General features: G+C 32.7%; 1 protein-coding gene across 7 annotated transcripts in view; it reads right to left on the bottom strand.

The window, feature by feature from the left end:
* Nucleotides 1-19,050, bottom strand: part of Mt2 (tRNA (cytosine(38)-C(5))-methyltransferase) — a 201,009-nt gene that overhangs the window by 58,206 nt on the left and 123,753 nt on the right. For all 7 annotated transcript variants that reach the window (XM_090410013.1, XM_090410019.1, XM_090410018.1 and 4 more), the window contains one exon: nt 17,443-17,723. In XM_090410013.1, coding sequence (XP_090266139.1) covers nt 17,443-17,723 — 281 coding nt within the window. The remainder of the gene's footprint in view (nt 1-17,442; nt 17,724-19,050) is intronic.

Genomic DNA, 19,050 nt, shown 5'->3' with positions numbered 1-19,050 from the left:
GAAACAGCGCAACGGAACTAATACTTAAATCTTCATACACTGAAATAAACTAATATGACTGTCTTTACCAGAAATAATCTTCAGTACTTCCAATATTTTGTGAGCACACTTTCAAATTGTATTTATCACACTTGCGAAACACTAAATAACTAAAACATTACTAATCGCGCTTCAAAAATCCAGATAACAACTATAAGGTACATTAATTATTCTTATTTATCATTCATCAACTAGTTTAACTCCGTACAATTCCTTTTTTCGTAGTATAGAAATAAGTCGTAATTGTAGACTGACTGGATTTATTCAGAATTCTTCGTTGAATGTCCAGTTCTCTAATTATCCGATTACGGCAATAATTTCCTTTTATTACTACGGCTGATTTTGCTTTCAGCCAACTATAAGATTCACTTGTAAAAAAATATCTACTCAACTCCTATTCTTAGGAATCTTTTAATTACTTCTACTTCTTTAGTTTACTTCCTTGCTACCTTATAGTTCCAAAGTTCCGTTCCGACTCCCCACTTACTACACGTATCTATTTTTTCTTCTCCTCTACCAACGCTCCCTTCACACGCGCTCGTTTATTTCCACGTGTCTCTATGACAACCGATAGACGTAAACATTCTCGCGAATGTTACATTAGGTTATATAACTACATTCAGTTATTATATAACGTTAACTTTCATGAAAAGAATAAATAGAATATTTGCATTCTAATAAATGCGTAGTTAAATTACAAATATAAGTTCTTACAATATTGACAAAACAATAAACAAAACAGCTTAATAATATTTAATACAGAATCTATTTACCATTAAAACATTTCTTTGATTAAGCAATTAAATATTTGACATAATTAAGGTAGTTATATGATATTAATTTATAATATATGTTATTTACACCAAATAATATTTATGAATATAGTTCTTGTGACGGAAAGTCATGTTGGATTCTGAATCAAACAACATTTATTCTATTTTCTACATAATTAGAATCCAACAAAGGCTTACTCTTCCTTTGAAAAATTTTTCCTTAAAGAAAAATTTTTCACTCTAAACCTTTAGGTGGTGGAATCAGATTTCTACTACTCCTTTTTTTTTTTTTTTTTTTTTTTTTTTTGTCTTAGGTTATACCTTGTTTGGATGAAACTCCGTCCTGTGTTTTCTACAACGCATGTACTATCTTCTACAACTTCTCGGTCTTTACTTAGATTCTTACTGTCATTACATTTGACTGTAGTACATCTTCTACTTTGGTGATTGATTCTTCTGGTTTTCCTTTTGTAATTATTTAAGTCCTTATAATTGTCTCCTCTTCTCATATTCTTAGTTCTGATATGCAAAGCTGATATCTCAGTAAAATTAATCTCAGCTGGTAATTGATTCTCAGTACAAATTTCTTGCTCAGAATCAGATACCTGAAGTATTGATGTCAAGTCAGTGTCAAGTTGAATAACAGGCTGATCAAGTATAGTAGGGCTTAAATCAGTATTTTTCACAGCTTGTTTGTCTATAGATGATTGCATCTTATCAGGTTGTTCTTCTTGATTAGGCACACAAAATCTTCTTGTTAGTTGCCTTGTTCCTGTGCACTCAGAGTTATTGTTTCTTTTAACATGTATTCTTCTATTCAATATGGATATTTGACCTGTGGAAAAGTCACAAGAGAAGTGATGCTTCTCCATAAAATTTGTTCCTAATATTATGTGAGCATTTAAGCTAGGAGAGAAAGGGACTATCAATAGATCTTGATATACACAGAGGTTGATGTCAGGTATATAAATTTGTGCACGAACTTTTTCATATGCTGTAGATCTCGAATTAGAAAGAGTGGAAATTCTTACAGGTCTCCTTAAATTGGTGACATCCTTCCATAATCTATCTCTTAACTTTAGGAAATAATGCTTACTGATGATTGAGGCATTACAACCTGTGTCAAATAGAATGTTACAATTATGACCTTTGACACATCCTGTAACCTTCATCATTAATTCTCTTGATCTAGGGAAATTTTGAGCTTTATTATATGTTCTATGAGAAATATGTCCAAAATTAGAGTTTCTTCTGCTGTTAGAGTAGTTTCTTTTATTAAAGTAGCAATTCCTAGCGATGCGACCAATCTTGTTGCAATTAAAACATTTGGGAGGATCTCCATCATCTCTGAGAAATTTTCTCCTTGTCTGAGCTTGAGGATCAATGGGAATTTGCTGTCGAACATTCTCCAGGGCTTCCACTACTCTATCCAATTTAGCCAATATTGGTTTATTTTGCTTCTCAACCTCCAGTTTGACAACTTTACTAATATGTTCTGCTGTGGGATTGAAATTTTCTTGAAATCCTAGTCATTTCTGTCAATTTTTTTATTACTTCATCTAATTTATTCTTCATTGGCTGTTGCAATTTTTCTACTTCCTGGTGAACAATGTCTTTTACTTCCTTAAATAATTTCTTGTTGGTTTGTTCTTTTGTGTCGGACATACAGTTCTGATCAATAGGATTCTCTCTAATGATTTTCCTTTCATCTTCTTTCTTTCTGTTGTCTTTTGATGATTTATTTACTCCTATGGAACAATCAGTTGTTTCTACTATGTTTACATGGCCAATATTGGATGAAAGGCAAAGGTCTCCAATCATCTGTTCCTTTTCCTTGACAGCTATAAGACATTCCTCTAGTGAGGTTATCTTCTTCTTATAGGCTGTCTCCCTCAGTTCTTGTCTGACACCTTGTCTAAATTGTTGATAAACTGCCCAATCCAAATGAGGTTTGTCTTCATTGGATACATTTAAACTTTCAGAGAGAGTTAGTAATCGATTGTAGAAGTCACCAACACATTCTTTGTCCTTTTGTATAATCCTCTGTAGCTTCCACAAATTCGGTCCAACACTCCTACGTTTACAAAATTGAGATAGCAAGACTTCCTTAAATTTCTTGTATTCAAATGTTTCCTTAAGTACAGGAGATGAAAAAAAATATGTCTTAGCTTTACCAATTAGTTTGTTTCTAAGTAATACCAACAATTGAAAGTCTGTCCAACCTGCTGTTTCTCTGAGTTTCTCAACATAAGTAAAAAAAGATAATACATCATCAGAGTCTTCTCCTGAAAATTGGGGAATTACTTGTTGGGGATTCATACTTCTAAAAAATTCACTGTTTTCCATCTCTGAATTGGAAGTAACAGCCATTGTGAAAATTGGAGTATCAATTCAAATAATATAATCCTTTAATTTCACAAAAAACGTTTATCTTTGCCTGATTTCTGATTACAACCAGTTCATTGTGATCTATTCAATTTTTACTTTCTAAATTTTCAGGGAGCAATTCCACAATTATTATTACCAAGTTAAATTAAATCTGTTAATTTACAGCTGTTAAATTACTTTCTATCAATTAAATCACATCCTGTCGACTGCGCCATTTTGTCGTTACATGTTCTCTTGATGTTCGAATCCGCCATCTTGCTAAAAGTCGCTTTCTTAAAATAAAGGAAAATTAATTGCAAATTAATCACAGATCTAAGGGTAGAGAAATTTCTATTATACTGCGCCACTCTATCCTTAGATAAGTCTATATGAATTAGTAGGATTAATTCAAAATTAGTTAGCAGTCTATTCATTCATTCAGGCCGATGGTATTTATTTTCTTTCTTTCTGGGATTCCCGCTAGATTCAAGTTTTTGTGAACGGTGCAGTAAAAAGAAATTCAGGCAAACACAATATTTAAATTAACAAACAAAACATTTAATATATGGTTATATAACAATTACATAAATTCCACTTCTAAATATGACAAACCAGTCAAGTTAGCATATCAAGTCAAGTCATTCATATTAATCCAATCTTCCAAACTTTCACATACAAATTCACAGTTTCAGAATCACAAAGTTCCTATACCCAACTTATCACAATAGAAATTCTTAATTAATCAGTTTCCTTGTATCTCTCAACTACACTCTACGATTGACTCATAACAGGCACTAACCATGGCAGATATCATTTCAATGTCTATATTTTCAACTCTCAGCCTCGATGGTATGCTACAGTTAATGTTAGAAACAGCGCAACGGAACTAATACTTAAATCTTCATACACTGAAATAAACTAATATGACTGTCTTTACCAGAAATAATCTTCAGTACTTCCAATATTTTGTGAGCACACTTTTAAATTGTATTTATCACGCTAGCGAAACACTAAATAACTAAAACATTACTAATCGCGCTTCAAAAATCCAGATAACAACTATAAGGTACATTAATTATTCTTATTTATCATTCATCAACTAGTTTAACTCTGTACAATTCCTTTTTTCGTAGTATAGAAATAAGTCTTAATTGTAGACTGACTGGATTTATTCAGAATTCTTCGTTGAATGTCCAGTTCTCTAATTATCCGATTACGGCAATAATTTCCTTTTATTACTACGGCTGATTTTGCTTTCAGCCAACTATAAGATTCACTTGTAAAAAAATATCTACTCAACTCCTATTCTTAGGAATCTTTTAATTACTTCTACTTCTTTAGTTTACTTCCTTGCTACCTTATAGTTCCAAAGTTCCGTTCCAACTCCCCACTTACTACTCATATCTATTTTTTCTTCTCCTCTACCAACGCTCCCTTCACACGCGCTCGTTTATTTCCACGCGTCTCTATGACAACCGATAGACGTGAACATTCTCGCGAATGTTACATTAGGTTATATAACTACATTCAGTTATTACATAACGTTAACTTTCATGAAAAGAATAAATAGAATATTTGCATTCTAATAAATGCGTAGTTAAATTACAAATATAAGTTCTTACAATATTGACAAAACAATAAACAAAACAGCTTAATAATATTTAATACAGAATCTATTTACCATTAAAACATTTCTTTGATTAAGCAATTAAATATTTGACATAATTAAGGTAGTTATATGATATTAATTTATAATATATGTTATTTACACCAAATAATATTTATAAATATAGTTCTTGTGATGGAAAGTCATGTTGGATTCTGAATCAAACAACATTTATTCTATTTTCTACATAATTAGAATCCAACAATGGCACTGATTCTTCCGCACATACAAATTAGCCAAACACTGAGCCAAAGTGCTCACACAATATATTGGCAACACACCTTCACACATAAAAAACTCATCCCACTTTAAAGCTAGTAGAGAAAAACCCTCACTCCAACACACTGACATAATGGTCAGTTTTGATGTCTCCTCCTTATTCACCAATGTCCCACCCAAGTCAAATTTACTCCCGATATTCAGCCCTATTTCAGTTCATCATGAACTCAGGCTATTTAGTTTGGCAAGGAAAATTCTACAAACAGATAGAGAAGACAACCATGGGTTCTCCATTCTCTCCTCCCCTGGCCAACTTCTTTATGGAGACCTTTGAAGAAAAAGCCCCACATAAACCCACTGTTTGGCTATGTGGATGATGTGTACACCATTTGGCCACATGGCCTGGATACACTCCACAATTTCTCAACACAAACAACATCCCAGAATTCAGTTTACCTTGGAAAAGGAAAACAACAGTCTCCTAGACACTCTGATTACACACCAGCCTGATGGATCCCTGGCTTTCTCTGTTCGCCTTGTCTTGTAAAACTTTACAAGACAGGGCATATGATATATCTAGCACACCAATTAAAAGAAATGAAGAACTGCACTACCTGACACAGAACCTTGCATTTAATGGTTTTGGATGATGATCAGAAAAATTCTTAATGTATCTTCTGTAACTCCCTTACTTAAAAAAGATTTCAAGAATGCAATCACCTGCCTTATATCAAAAATGTCACGGATAAAGTGGCTGCACTGATCTTCGAGTACAACATAAAAGGGGCTTTAGTAAGATAAAAAGCCAAATGGCTAGTTTTCTGGCACCTTAATATCCCCTTATTTTATATATATGTTTATCCCCTTATTTTCTATAAAAGGGGCTTTTTTACCTTTTTAAAAAATATCAAGATTCGTACATCCATCAAAACTCCACATCACCTAATGAAAAAACCAGGCATCATTTGTTATGTAGGCCAGACAGAATGGCCGAGAGAGAGAGAGAGAGAGATCTGCATGTCTGAACATGTAAAAGAAGTCTAAAAAAGAAGAGAGCATAAATCAGGTCGGGCATTCAATGCAATGAAAATCAAGGCTTAATTTTACATCAAGTAGGTCTCCTTTCATCAAAAATTTAACTGCCATGGACCTAGGATATAGCATGCGTGATACCACAGAACGTGATAGCAACAGCTAACAACGTTCCAATACGCATACAGTAATGAATGTATCGTTTGTATTTTGGGTTATCAATTATTTAACAGTTGTGAAGTTATCAAAATTTGATGTAATTAATCGTTAATAGGCTTTGTTGTGTAAAACTTATGTATCATTACCCCTGATGATGTAAGTCTTACGACACACAAAACTTATCAGGTTTTAATTGTTTATTTTTAATGAACTCCTTATTAAACTGCCAACAGAACTGCTTAACCACTGAAACCTACATGTACACATGAATGAACCTGTTCTCCACCCATAACTTTTTTTTTAAGCAGCCAAGTCACTGTTTCTATTACCAGTCATTAAAGGTCATTGCTAAGCAGGTATGATTATCATCTTGCAAGGTAGTATTCTTTGGTCTCTACATCACGATTTCTGAATTTATTTAATTGTATGCCAATTCAGAGCACTGATGTGTTATGAGTGTCCAATCTGTTGTTTGTGGAATTATCATTAAAAAAGTTCATAAATGCTCTATATAAACAGTTTCCTTCCTTCCTGTATTATGCCATTAAGCAAATACTTGCCTCTCACTTCCAAAATAATTAGTAAATTCCTCTATCATAGCAAAATCTTTCAGTTATGATAATTTTAGCTGATTATCTGTAATCTTTTGAAAGTAGAGCCATAGATGGCTACCATACAAAACTGAAAATAGGTACATTATGCTAATGATATTCACCTCATCCAGGAACAAAAGAGCAATTGACTTTACCTGAACAGCGCCTAAACTCCAAACAATTCTCACACTAGAAGTTGAAGAAAACAGGTTAATTTTTTTTGGATGATTTCATTTTAGTCCAACTAAAACAGATTGATGCTTGCAATCTACAGAAAAAGAAAAACAGATACTTGCATGCCATTTCTTACCATCACTCTTCCCTTATACCACCAAAATCCTTAAGGAGTGCCTATGCTCTTTATCAAGTAATATTTTCATTACTTTGAAATAGTAAACAAGACATGATCTAAGAAAGAGATCCTCATAATAAAATAATAAAAAAAAATTAATGACATCCTACAAAAAAAAAAAGCCTAGTTATTTTCATACGAATTATTATTATATTAATGCCACACCTCCATGGAGTCACAAGACTTTTCATGAGAGGTGCAAACTGTCACATTTATATTCATTCAACATATTCACATTCACCAGAGTTTCCAGTTCCTCCCCTCCCCATTTCTCATTCTATGAAAAATTTCTACCACATTAACCTAGTAACAACTCCTGAACACTTGTCTAAATCATATCCCTCTGATCCTCCTATATTCAGATGGTTTTGCAAATTGCATTCTCTCAATCTATCTTCATATTCTAGAGCAGTGGTCTCCAAAGTGGGGCATGCAAGTCGATACATGGGGGAACGTCAAAAAAAGTTTTATATTGATAGGAAAAAAATTAAATAATTAATTAAAGATAAAGAATATTACTTTCTTTCATCGATTAAACATATATCTAATATAGACAAAGATGTTATAAAGATTCTGTAAACTTAAATTTGAGAGTAGCGCACGTTGGGCGACTTTGTACACATAATCGTCCGTGGCAAAGCTGTCATATTTTTTAAAACTAGGGAGTAAATCTCTTACTTCTTATCATTGCCATTGTTTGTAGAGCATCCTAGTGTTGACAAGCCCAACTAGAGAAGGAAAATTGCTTAGTTATTCTGCTATCTACCGATGACACCATAGTTGCATTAATTATTTGACTATTACGTTTATTACGATCTTTTATGTTTACACTAGAAATAGTGAATTAATATTAATATTATAATAAATTAATTGATATTAGATACAACACAACTTTGAAAAACAAATTTCAACAGAAATCTCTTCACAAATGGTGGATGGGACTGAAGTCCGAGTATAGCAATTTAGTAAACACAGCAAATGATGCACTCCTACCGTTTGGTTCTACTTATTTATGTGAGGTATCATTTTCTGCAATGACAGGTATTAAAACCAAATATCAAAATAAATTAAACTTGGAACCAGACCTTCGTATCGCAGTATCAGAAGCCATCAAACCAGACTTTCAAGAAATTATGAACCATCAAACCAGAATTCAAGAAATGCAAGGCCATTGTTCACATTAAATATTGTCATAAATATGTTTGTTAATAATAAAAATAATGTGTAAAAATATCTAGATTTTTTAATTATTATATGATGATACAAGGCATATTTCCTCTTTATAATACTTATTACAATAGATTTTTGCTCAATCAATTGGGGATACGCCATCAAAAAAGTTTGGATACCATTGTTCTAGAGACCAGTCTACCACCTTAGTGAATATTCTCTGGACCTATTTCTAATATATCCATATTACCATGAAAACCAAGTGACCAATCTGTGTACAATAATCCATGAGACTTTTATCAAGACCTTATACAATGGAACCATAACCTCTTTATTCCTGCATGTAAAGGTCCTCCGTATCATTACCATAATCTGATGTGATGACTTCACAAACTGTGCAATGTAACTCCTGAACTGCAAGTCCTTGTTGTTCAGGTCCATGGACCAAACGAGAAATTTGTATGAAAGAACACTTAAGCATTCACACACACAAAAAAAAGTGCTCAGAAGCCAGAATGAAAAATGAAGTAAACTGGTAGCTAACAAAACTCATATATATTGAGTTCAATGGCAATGTTCAAAAACTCAAAGAAGCTGCACAGATGATCCAATGTTCAATTCACACAAAATCAAGGCCTCATTCTTGACCCATTATGGTCCCCATTTTAATATGGTTAATTTGGTCCTCATTTCGGTCAGACTATGATGGAAATAAAGCCTTCATACGGCATAGGCAATATGATATTTATTATTTTGTTTTCCATGTGACACTATATTTCATACAGCATACATTTTTAGCCTGCTTTTGCATGTAAATAACTGTTGTGTAAACATTTGAAAACATGCCATTAGGTGGTGTATTGTGTGTGTTAGTAGCTCCTGAAGGATAAGTAATTTTTTCTTATTTCAGTAAATAATAGTACGTTAACTTATTGTAGTTTTTGTTTTAAATGAGTGTGTGATTGATTAAGTTATTTAGTTTGTAAGTAAACCTTGTATTTTTTTTTGTTTAAATACGACATTGTCAGTATGCCACCAATCATGATAGAACAATGGCGGCAAAGACAATGTTGTTAGGTGATTTGAATTTGCAGGATTTTGTGCAGTGCAGTGTGTGCAACATCTATCCGTCACAAAAATTAAATGATACATGGAAAGAAATTGAAACTGGAGAGAGGGTGTGCATTAAATGTTTCAAAAGTGAGTGGCTATTAGGTGACGAAAATGGAGCAAATGTTAAACGAGAGGGCAGTATCGACAGTATGATGGTAAATGTCAGAACTGATGTCAAATGTTCAGCCATGGAAATACAGGAGAATGAAATGGACATAAAGAAATAGTGCACTTGAATATTATCCTTCACATTACAAAGCGTGAAGTTGAAAAATTGCAGAAGCAGCAAGAGATGAGCAGGGCTGAGAAGAGAAGAAAGCAAGTTGTCCAAGTAATAATAAAGACCAAGCAAATAAATTAGAAAATAAGTTAAGGAGAAAATTATGTATGGTGACTCAATAATAAGAGAAGTACCTTGATGAAAGTGTAACAAAATCTTGTTTTCCTGGTGCAAACATTCATAATATTAGTCATGCCATCCAGATGCAAAACAGTAAGGTGAAAGAACTAATTGTCTTGAATGGTACAAATGATTTGAGAGATGAGAAGTATTCTATGAGGGAGAATGTAAAGGAGTTGTTAGAAGAAGAAAAGCTGAAGTGCAAAAAGGTGAAGGTTGGGAGTCTCCTGCCATGATGTGATAGCGGAAAACTGAGAATGGCATTGGTAGCAAATGAATCAATACATAGGTTGTGCAGAAGGAATGATGTAGAATTTGTGGATCTATGGTCTGTATTTGAAGGAAAGAACGATTTGTATAATGCTGATGGACTGCATCTAAATGGTTCTGGTGTTAGATGTCTAGAGGGAGATCTTTGTTCACTGAGCATGCTGAAGTGCAAATTCAAGGAAACCTAAGCAATTAGGGCAGAAGCAGGCGAATTCGTGTGAAGGCACCCATGAAGCAAGGTGTAAGAATGACCAAGAGCAGAATCTTGTCTCTCAAGCAAAAATATTAAACAGGGTAGTCAATTCAGGAAGTAAAGATGGGCAGGAGCCTAAAGGGATGATGCAATTTCTACATGGGGGTCTAGAAAGTTCTGATAAACACCTATAACAAAATGATATTAAAGCAACTGATATAAACACAAGAACATACCAGCAGCAGAGTTATGAAGGTAACTTATGTTCTTATATCCTCATATGTTCTTTCTTGTGGTTATATCAATTGCTTTAATATCATTTTTGTTCTAGATGTTTATCAGAACTTTCCAAACCACTCCCCTCATATATACTAATACCAGAAGTATCAGGAACAAGAGGGAGAAGATTTTGGCACTAGTTAGTGCAACCTCACCAAAAATCATTGGCATTAGTTTGGCTAACAGAAGATGACGTAGTTACAGGGAAAGAATGTAAAGGGTTTATATTTTCAGGGAAGATAGGATGGTGGGGGGGGGGAGGAGGATAGATGAATGCAGCCAAAAAGAATAGCAGATACATGGGAGGGTGGCTGTTCATTTGAAGCAGTTTGGTGTGAGATCAAGGCCAGTAAGACAAAATATTATTATGAGGGACTATGGAGATATAGACTGGAAGAAAGAAAGATCACATAGCAGAAAGGAAATAGAATTTATATATCTACTATGAGATAATTACTTGAAGCAGCATGTGATGGAGGGAACTAGGGGGGCGTGGGTGTATTGGACCCAGTCATAGGATCAGAAGAGCTATCCATCACCAAGGTGACAACACTGCCTTCATGGTGAAAATGACCAAGCAGTCCTGATAGATTGTACAACATGAGGAATATTTTGTCAAGAAGGGATAAATATGGAACTATTAAGGCAGGTGATTATGACAAGCTTAGGAAGAAACTTAAATCTGTGCCATGGCATAAAATACTGCAGGGTAAGGATGTTAGTAGTGCATGGGAGATAGTTAAGGGCCATCTAGAGGAAGCAATATTAATTGTATACCTAAGGTAAGGAGGGTTATTCGGGTAGGAGTTAGATGAATGAGTAATGTCAACAAGCATGAGATGCAGAAGAAGAATTAATCATGATAAAAAGGTGAAATCTATCAATAGTGTAACATTATGCATGACCTGCATTTTGAAACAAACCTCATGATGTGACAGTCATTTTTAAATTTAAAAGAGATGTAAAATGTCATTTTTTAGTAAATGAAACCAAGGAAAATATTTGATTCCTAGGCAAAACTACCAGGGATTGTTTGATTATATATATTTTTTTGATGAGTGCGTGTGTGTGCGTGCGTGCATGCATGTATATGGTGGGGTGGTCCGAATATACTGAATAAGAACTCCTGGACTAACTGGGCCATAAGGGGCAATCATCTTGATTGTAAAGGAAGCGACACTCCCATGGACCCCTAGCTGGATCTATCCTCTCCTTCTACTACTTTGAGGAAGATCCACTTACTTTAATCTTTCCTATAAGGCCTTATCAGCCAACTCTTATTTTATGACCCTTATGCTATTAGAGTACTCGAGAGCCATGGAGTCTTTTCATTTCTGGCCTTACAACTATGCCCTCTCTATAAATCTTACTATAATTCTTCTATAATCTACTCTTTGCCTCCTTCAATATACTCTATTCCTCCTATGGGTTTAAATTTGAAAGAAGGCTAGTTCAGAAGCCTAAAGGTAGCAGCCCTACCACTGAACTATTCCATCGTCAGGCTAGTCCCCTGACATGGAGAACATAATTCTACTACTAAGCTGACAGAAAAAGATAATTGGATTGAATCTATGGGAAATGACCCTGGAATGGAAAAGGTAAAACAAAAATGGAAATGACAAAATATAATACACATAGCAAATTGGAATGTAAGAGGAACAGCATATAAAGAAATAGAATTAGACTAATTATTAAATGAAAGAAATTTTAAAATAGCAGTAATCACTGAAACAAAAAAGAAATTAAAAGGAACCATGAGAACTGAAAATTTTAATGTGATATACAGTGGAGTCAACAGAGACCAAAGAGCACAAGCAGGAGTCAGGATTTGGATTCATAACTCCCTTTCAAAACAGTTAAAACATTATAAATTATGGAATGAAAGAATAATAGAAGCTAGAATAAAAATAGATAGAGGCTATTTAACAATAATTGGTTTATATGCCCCAGAAGAGGGAAGAGAACAGGATAATATTGATTTTTATAATCAGCTACAAAACATATATAATAAAATAAATAAAAATGATTATGTAATTTTAGCAGGAGACTTAAATGAGAATTGGAAACACGAAAATTAATAATAATATAGGAATACATGGAGAACATACTCTAAATAGGAATGGTAAAAAATTGATTGACTTTGTAGTTTATAATAACCTAAAAATAATGAATTCCTTCTATAAACATAAAGACATACATAAATATACTTGGGCAGCAAGAGGATGGAAATCAATATTAGATTACTTCATATTAAATGAAAAGACATCAAAATTTTCACTAGATGTTAGCATTCACAGAGGATATGAAATAAGCAGTGACCACTTCCTTAGTATATAGAATGGCTTAATATAAAAATGATACTAAATGCAGCAGCAAATGAAAGCTTAGGAAAGACAAAAAAATTCAATAAAAGAAAAAAACTGAAGATCTGGGATGATACAATCAAAGAAATAATCAAAAAGAAAAAAAGAAGCCTATCACAAATGGTTAAGCAGTAAAAGATTAGAAGATGAAATAGAATATAAAAGAATAAGAGCCACAGCTAAAAGAAGTCAGAAAAAGACATATAGAATCATGGAACAAATTTGTTTCTAATTTAGAACATGATTTATATAAAATAAGACCCAATGTATATAAAATTTCGAAACACTTAAATGCAGATACCAAAGAAAACATAAAATTAAACACTGAATTGAAATTAGAAGAATTTCTAAATTACTACACAGAATTGTGGACAGAAATATTTTAACAAAGACAACTGGCAAACAATTAACGAAAATAAAAAGGAAATAACTAAAGAATTAGAAATCAGCCTGAAAGAAAGAGACAGAAAATCACCTGGAGAGGATAAACTAAGTTCAGAACTATATAAATATGCAGGAACAAGATTCAAACAAAGACTCTTATTATTTTTAAACAAAATTTATTCAACTGGTATCCCCCCAATAGAATGGAAAAAAGCAATTGTGATTCCTATCTTTAAAAAAGGTAATAGAGATGACCCTAAAAACTATAGAGATATCAGTATACTAAATTCCTGTTACATAATATATAGCAGAATCTTAAATAGCAAACTAATGAAATATTCCGAAAACTTTATTTTAGAAGTACAGAATAGATTCAGAAAAGGACAATCATGTATAGACCTGGCCTTTTGCCTAAAATCAATAATAGAGAAAAGAAGAGAATACAATTTAGAAACATATATTGCATTTATTGACTTTGAAAAAGCATTTGACAAAATTAAAAGAAACATTATTTAACATATTAAAAGAAAGACAAATACCAAATAATATCCTAAAAACTATCACAAGTATATATGAAAATAATCAAATACAAATAAGATTAAATCACGAGCTATCATATACGAGAGAGATAAACCAAGGGGTCCAACAGAGATGTCCCCTCTCAGCAACTCCTTTTAATATCTACTTAAATGAAATAATAATAAAATGGAATAAAAATTTACATCAAGGAATTAAACTTTCTCCTACAGTAAACTTAAACACTCTCCTCTTTGTGGACGACCAAATAATAATTACAAATTCTGACGATAAACTACAGAAATCTATTTTAGCAAAATGAGATATCCAAAGATTATGGTATGATAATATCAACAGAAAAATCAAAAACTATGGCCTTTAAGGACAAGATCCAGCAAGAACTAAAATAGTAATAGATAACAAGATCTTAGAATGGGTGAATTCATTTAACTACCTAAGATGTACGATCACATATGAAAATGAAAAAGATATAAACATAAACATTGCAAAATATTTAAAAATAACAGGTGTAATTAACTCTATATTTAAACCAAACCTAGTTCAAAAAAAAAAAAACAGACTAAAAGTATATGATACATTAGCTCTACCAGTCTTAATGTATGGAAGTGAAATCTGGACAATAAAACAAAAAGACAAACAAAGATTAACAACAGCAGAAATGAAGTTTATGAGAAAAACTGCAAAGTATACCCTATTTGATCACAAAAGAAATGAAGAAATTATGAAAGAATTAAACCAAGAACCAGTAATAGAAAAAATTAAAAAATATAAACATAAATGGATGGAACACGTTCGAAGAATGAAAACAGAAAGATTACCAAAACAAGCCTTGAAGTACAAGCCATTAGGAAAAAGAAAACCAGGACGTCCTCTTAAACGATTTCAACGATGACTTCTAAGGCCGGAACAGGCCATGCTAAACCTAAATCCTTGATACGCATGATGATGATGATATATATTTTTTAATAAACAGCTCTTGAATCTGACAATTCCAGAACTACTTTAATTTTTTTTTTTAATTTCTGCAGAATTTTCGAATTTCTAAAATTCTGATATGTAGATTCAACATTTTTTTCCAGAGTAAAAAAAAAAAAAAAAGTTCATTATCATATTCCTGATATTATCTTTAGGGATGTACAGAATATTACAATAATATTACATGAAAAAGTTAGATCATTACTAGCTTCCTATCAATTTTCTTCCAAATTAATCTATCTGTCAAGACTGCATTATTATCAGATCTTATATTTCTGTCTGCCAAGGCACATCTTATTGTATTGATCCACCTAGACCTTGGCCTTCCACTGTGTCTTCTATCTGCTATTCTGACAAAAAAAAAATTTTTTTTTTTTGCTAACCTTTCCTCTCCCCTTCTGTTTAAGTGACCAAACTACCTGAAATTAGCTCTGCTAACACAGTCCTGAATGATAACAACACAAGTTCTTTCCTCATATTCTCATTTCTTTGCCAGTGTTCTAATTTTACAAAAAAAATAACAATGATTCCCAGTGAGTTAGATTTATAAGTTTAAAGAGTAAGTTACTTTATATGTGCATTATTCCAGTTTACTTATGCACATTAAACATGGGCAATGACCACAAAAACTAGAAAACAGATTGTGAATAGTGCAAAAATCTTTGGAGAGAAGAATATTCCAAATAACAAAAACAGACCATATTCACACTATTACCCAAGTGATAGAAAATAAATAAATAAATGATTATCAACTTTCTGCATATTTAGTGTTTGTAGATTTGAGAAAGCCTTTTTTTAAATTAATAAAACATTAATAAAACAGCTTGAAACAAAAGGCATCCCTTTTGTTATAAAAATATATCCAACTATTAGAAACTATATATCAAAGGGAACAGTCAGTATAAAGTTAGAACATCAAGGAAAGGAATTTGGCAACAAGAGAAGTGAGGCAAAGTGATCCAAATAGCACCCAAATTATTTTCTGCAGCAACAGAAATCTTTAGGAATATCTCAAGAAAAACTATGGAATCAACTCCAATGGAAGAAATCTAAATCATTTGTGCTTTGCAGAATGATATTGTTCTGTTAGCATAAAATAAAGAAGTGGCTCAAGAAATGCTAAATGACCTTGGCATAGAAAGCAGGAAAAAAGATTTAAAAACTAACATAACCAAAGCAATACTGATGAAAAATTCAGATCAAACTGAATTTGTGGACAAGTTTATTTACCTCAGAGAAAGCAAGAAAAGTGGTTTAAAATTTAACATAACCAAAAACAAAACTGATAAAAATAAAATCAGATCAAACTGAAGTTGTGGATGAGTATATTTACCTTAGACAATCAGTTAGCTTTAAGGAAAAACAAGATAAAGAAACAAATAGAAGAATCACACTAGGAAATAAAGCACTTCTGCTGCATAGAGATGATGTGTTAAGAGATCACCTACCTATACATTTGAAGAGAAAGTTGCTTAATGTATGCATTATTTCAGTTTACTTATGGACATGAAACATGGAAATGACCAAAAAAAAAAAAAAAAAATTATCTCCAAGGTTTTTTTCACTACTCAAAAAGCTTGGAAAGAAAAAATGTTCCAAATAACAAAAAGAAACAGTATCAGAAATAATCACACTAGAAAGATACTGGAGTGAAAGATATTGTGAAGTACTGTAAAACAAAGCATGGAGATGGACCAGACATGTTACCATATTAACAGATTAAAGATGAACAAAATTTAAGCACTGAGTGGATACCACCAAGAGAAAAAAAAAAGGTCATCATATAACAAGATGGAGGTATGATCTTCAAAGATTTGACATAAAGTGGGGACATTAGCTGACGGAGAAACAGAGACAACTAGAAACTTATGGGTGCCTATATCAAGCAATGCATAGAAAGGAGCTGTAGAAGAAGATGGATAAGTGAAAAGTAGAATCTTGAATGGAAAAAGAATGCCTTGTTTTTAAGAGGTGCTGAGCAAGCTATTGTTGTAACGTGTTTACACCAACAGAGACTAAAGGTAAATGGCAGTCCAAGAAGAGGGAGAGTTAATCATGTCTGGTGATTTGCATGTTATTAAAAATAAAAGAAAAAATCCTTTTTGTGAGCATTTTAGTAGTGCTGAATGTAACCAACCACTGGCGAACTGTATGGAAATCAGCGTTTTACGTAATAGTTGTAAAAGATCAGGATGTTTGTGCAATGCATGGTTTGTCAAATGAAGTAGATGGAGTGCGTAAGGTTATGGAAAAAACTGGGTAGGCGATAAAAGAAAGAGCTGAAATACTTTCATTCTGGAGAAGCTCAATGAGAGAAAGAAATTTACACAAGACATACGGTGAATGACCAGAAACTGGCTACCTTGAAGAACTTAATGCATTGCCAATTATGAATATTATTTCTTGTAAAGAAAAACTTTCCCTCTTATAATGCAAGTTTTCTCTATTCAGTCTCTTCTGATGATATCCCTCCTGCTCAACTCATGCATTTTTATATCATGCTTATTATGTTTAAATACATGTGGTTAAAATGAAAATAATAACAATAAAATACTTACGCTTTGGTAATGCAGCATGAATGGTCACTTTCCTTTGTCACAATATCAAAAACTTTAGCATATTTCAATAGTACTTTCTCTGATAACAGATATGGGTCAAAATAAGAAATGGGCTTGTTTTCTAAAAATGATGATAGACAAAGCCTTTGGTAATTCTCTGCACTTATGTCACAAGTACTAGAAGAAGATTGCATATTACAGTCCATTCTTTGGTGTTCTTGTACTGGAAAATAAGGCTTGTGAGATGAATTACTTTCAATAGGTGGCAACATCTGGAGGATCTAAAATATATATTAATGCACATTGTTATGCACATAAAACTTTAGTATATTTGACAGCAAACAAAATTTCCATTTTTTTGGACTACAATCAGCTAATGGATATAATAGAGATGACAGATGAGATCACTCTGATTATTATTAAAGAGCTACCAATGTCACCAGCTGAATTAATGTACATGGTTCCTTGTTTTTAATAAACAGCATTGTAATTAACTTCTTGGTAAATCTTCAGCATCTCAACACAGAATATGTCCCAAAAGCATGCAACAGCACTTTCTGGTTATCATCCCAAGTGCTAAAGCTGAACAAATAAGCAGTTTCAAGTATTTGATGTGAGTAAATGCATTCTTTATATTATAAAAGAAACTTTCATGTTTATTACATTCTGTATAACTTTTGTTGCCAGACTGTAAATTGCCACTATAATATTTACAAAGTTGACAGAAGAAAAATTATGTTATAAAGATCTAAGACTGGGATTTGATGTTGTGTTGTGTTTTCATAATAAAGCAAACGCAAGAAAGATTCAACAGTCAACACTCACCATAGCAAACTCAAGGAGAGTGCTAATTGCTGTTTAATTGCTGTTCTAAATTTCCTGACCAAAGCACAGTGTTATTCTAATTCCACTTAGAACAGCTGTGTGCTTTGGCCAGGACTGACTGTACCACACTGCTAATGAACTTGGTTCTGGCAAAATAATATGACAATATTAATGAAAAAATTGCACCAGTGAGATCAGCTAATTTAACTAAGTTTATCATATTTAGAGAGATGGTACAGCCATCCCCAATCCAACACACACACAGCATTTATTTGTTATAGGCCCTGCTGCCTCGTGTGTGTGGGAGTAAAACACACACACACACACAATAAAATAGAGTAATTTAAAAGAATGAAAAACACAGTCAAGAAGATAAAGAACGTAAAAAGCAATATACAAACATACACACATACATACACAGAGAGAGAGAGATCCTTCAAAACATTGGCTTCCGTTAGGTTCCTTTAATGTAAGAGGAAGATACAACAAAGATGTTGTATCCTCCTCTTTTCTTCTTTTTTGATGCATGAATGCAACAGAAGACTAAGTATCTCTCTCCCTCTCTCTGTTTAAGTTGTGTTAGAATTCAGTCATAAGGAAAAAACACCCCTATGACTGAAATTCTAACAAACTTGCAAATCATAACTTGTGGTGAGACGTGCTATGTCATGCAAATCTTAAGATATATAAGAACCCTCTATAACATTAGAAAAATGGTGCGAAAGACATGAGGATGGAAGACAGGACAGCAAGAAAAGAAACAGGGAAATATGTAGTGAGGAA

This window comes from Typopeltis vanoorti, chromosome 20, assembly GCF_054136105.1.
Source record: "Typopeltis vanoorti isolate ZY-2024b chromosome 20, IOZ_Tvanoo_1.0, whole genome shotgun sequence".
Classification (NCBI taxonomy): Eukaryota; Metazoa; Arthropoda; class Arachnida; order Uropygi; family Thelyphonidae; genus Typopeltis; species Typopeltis vanoorti.
Note: the sequence above shows the minus strand (reverse complement) of the source record. Positions and strands in the feature narration are given on the sequence as shown.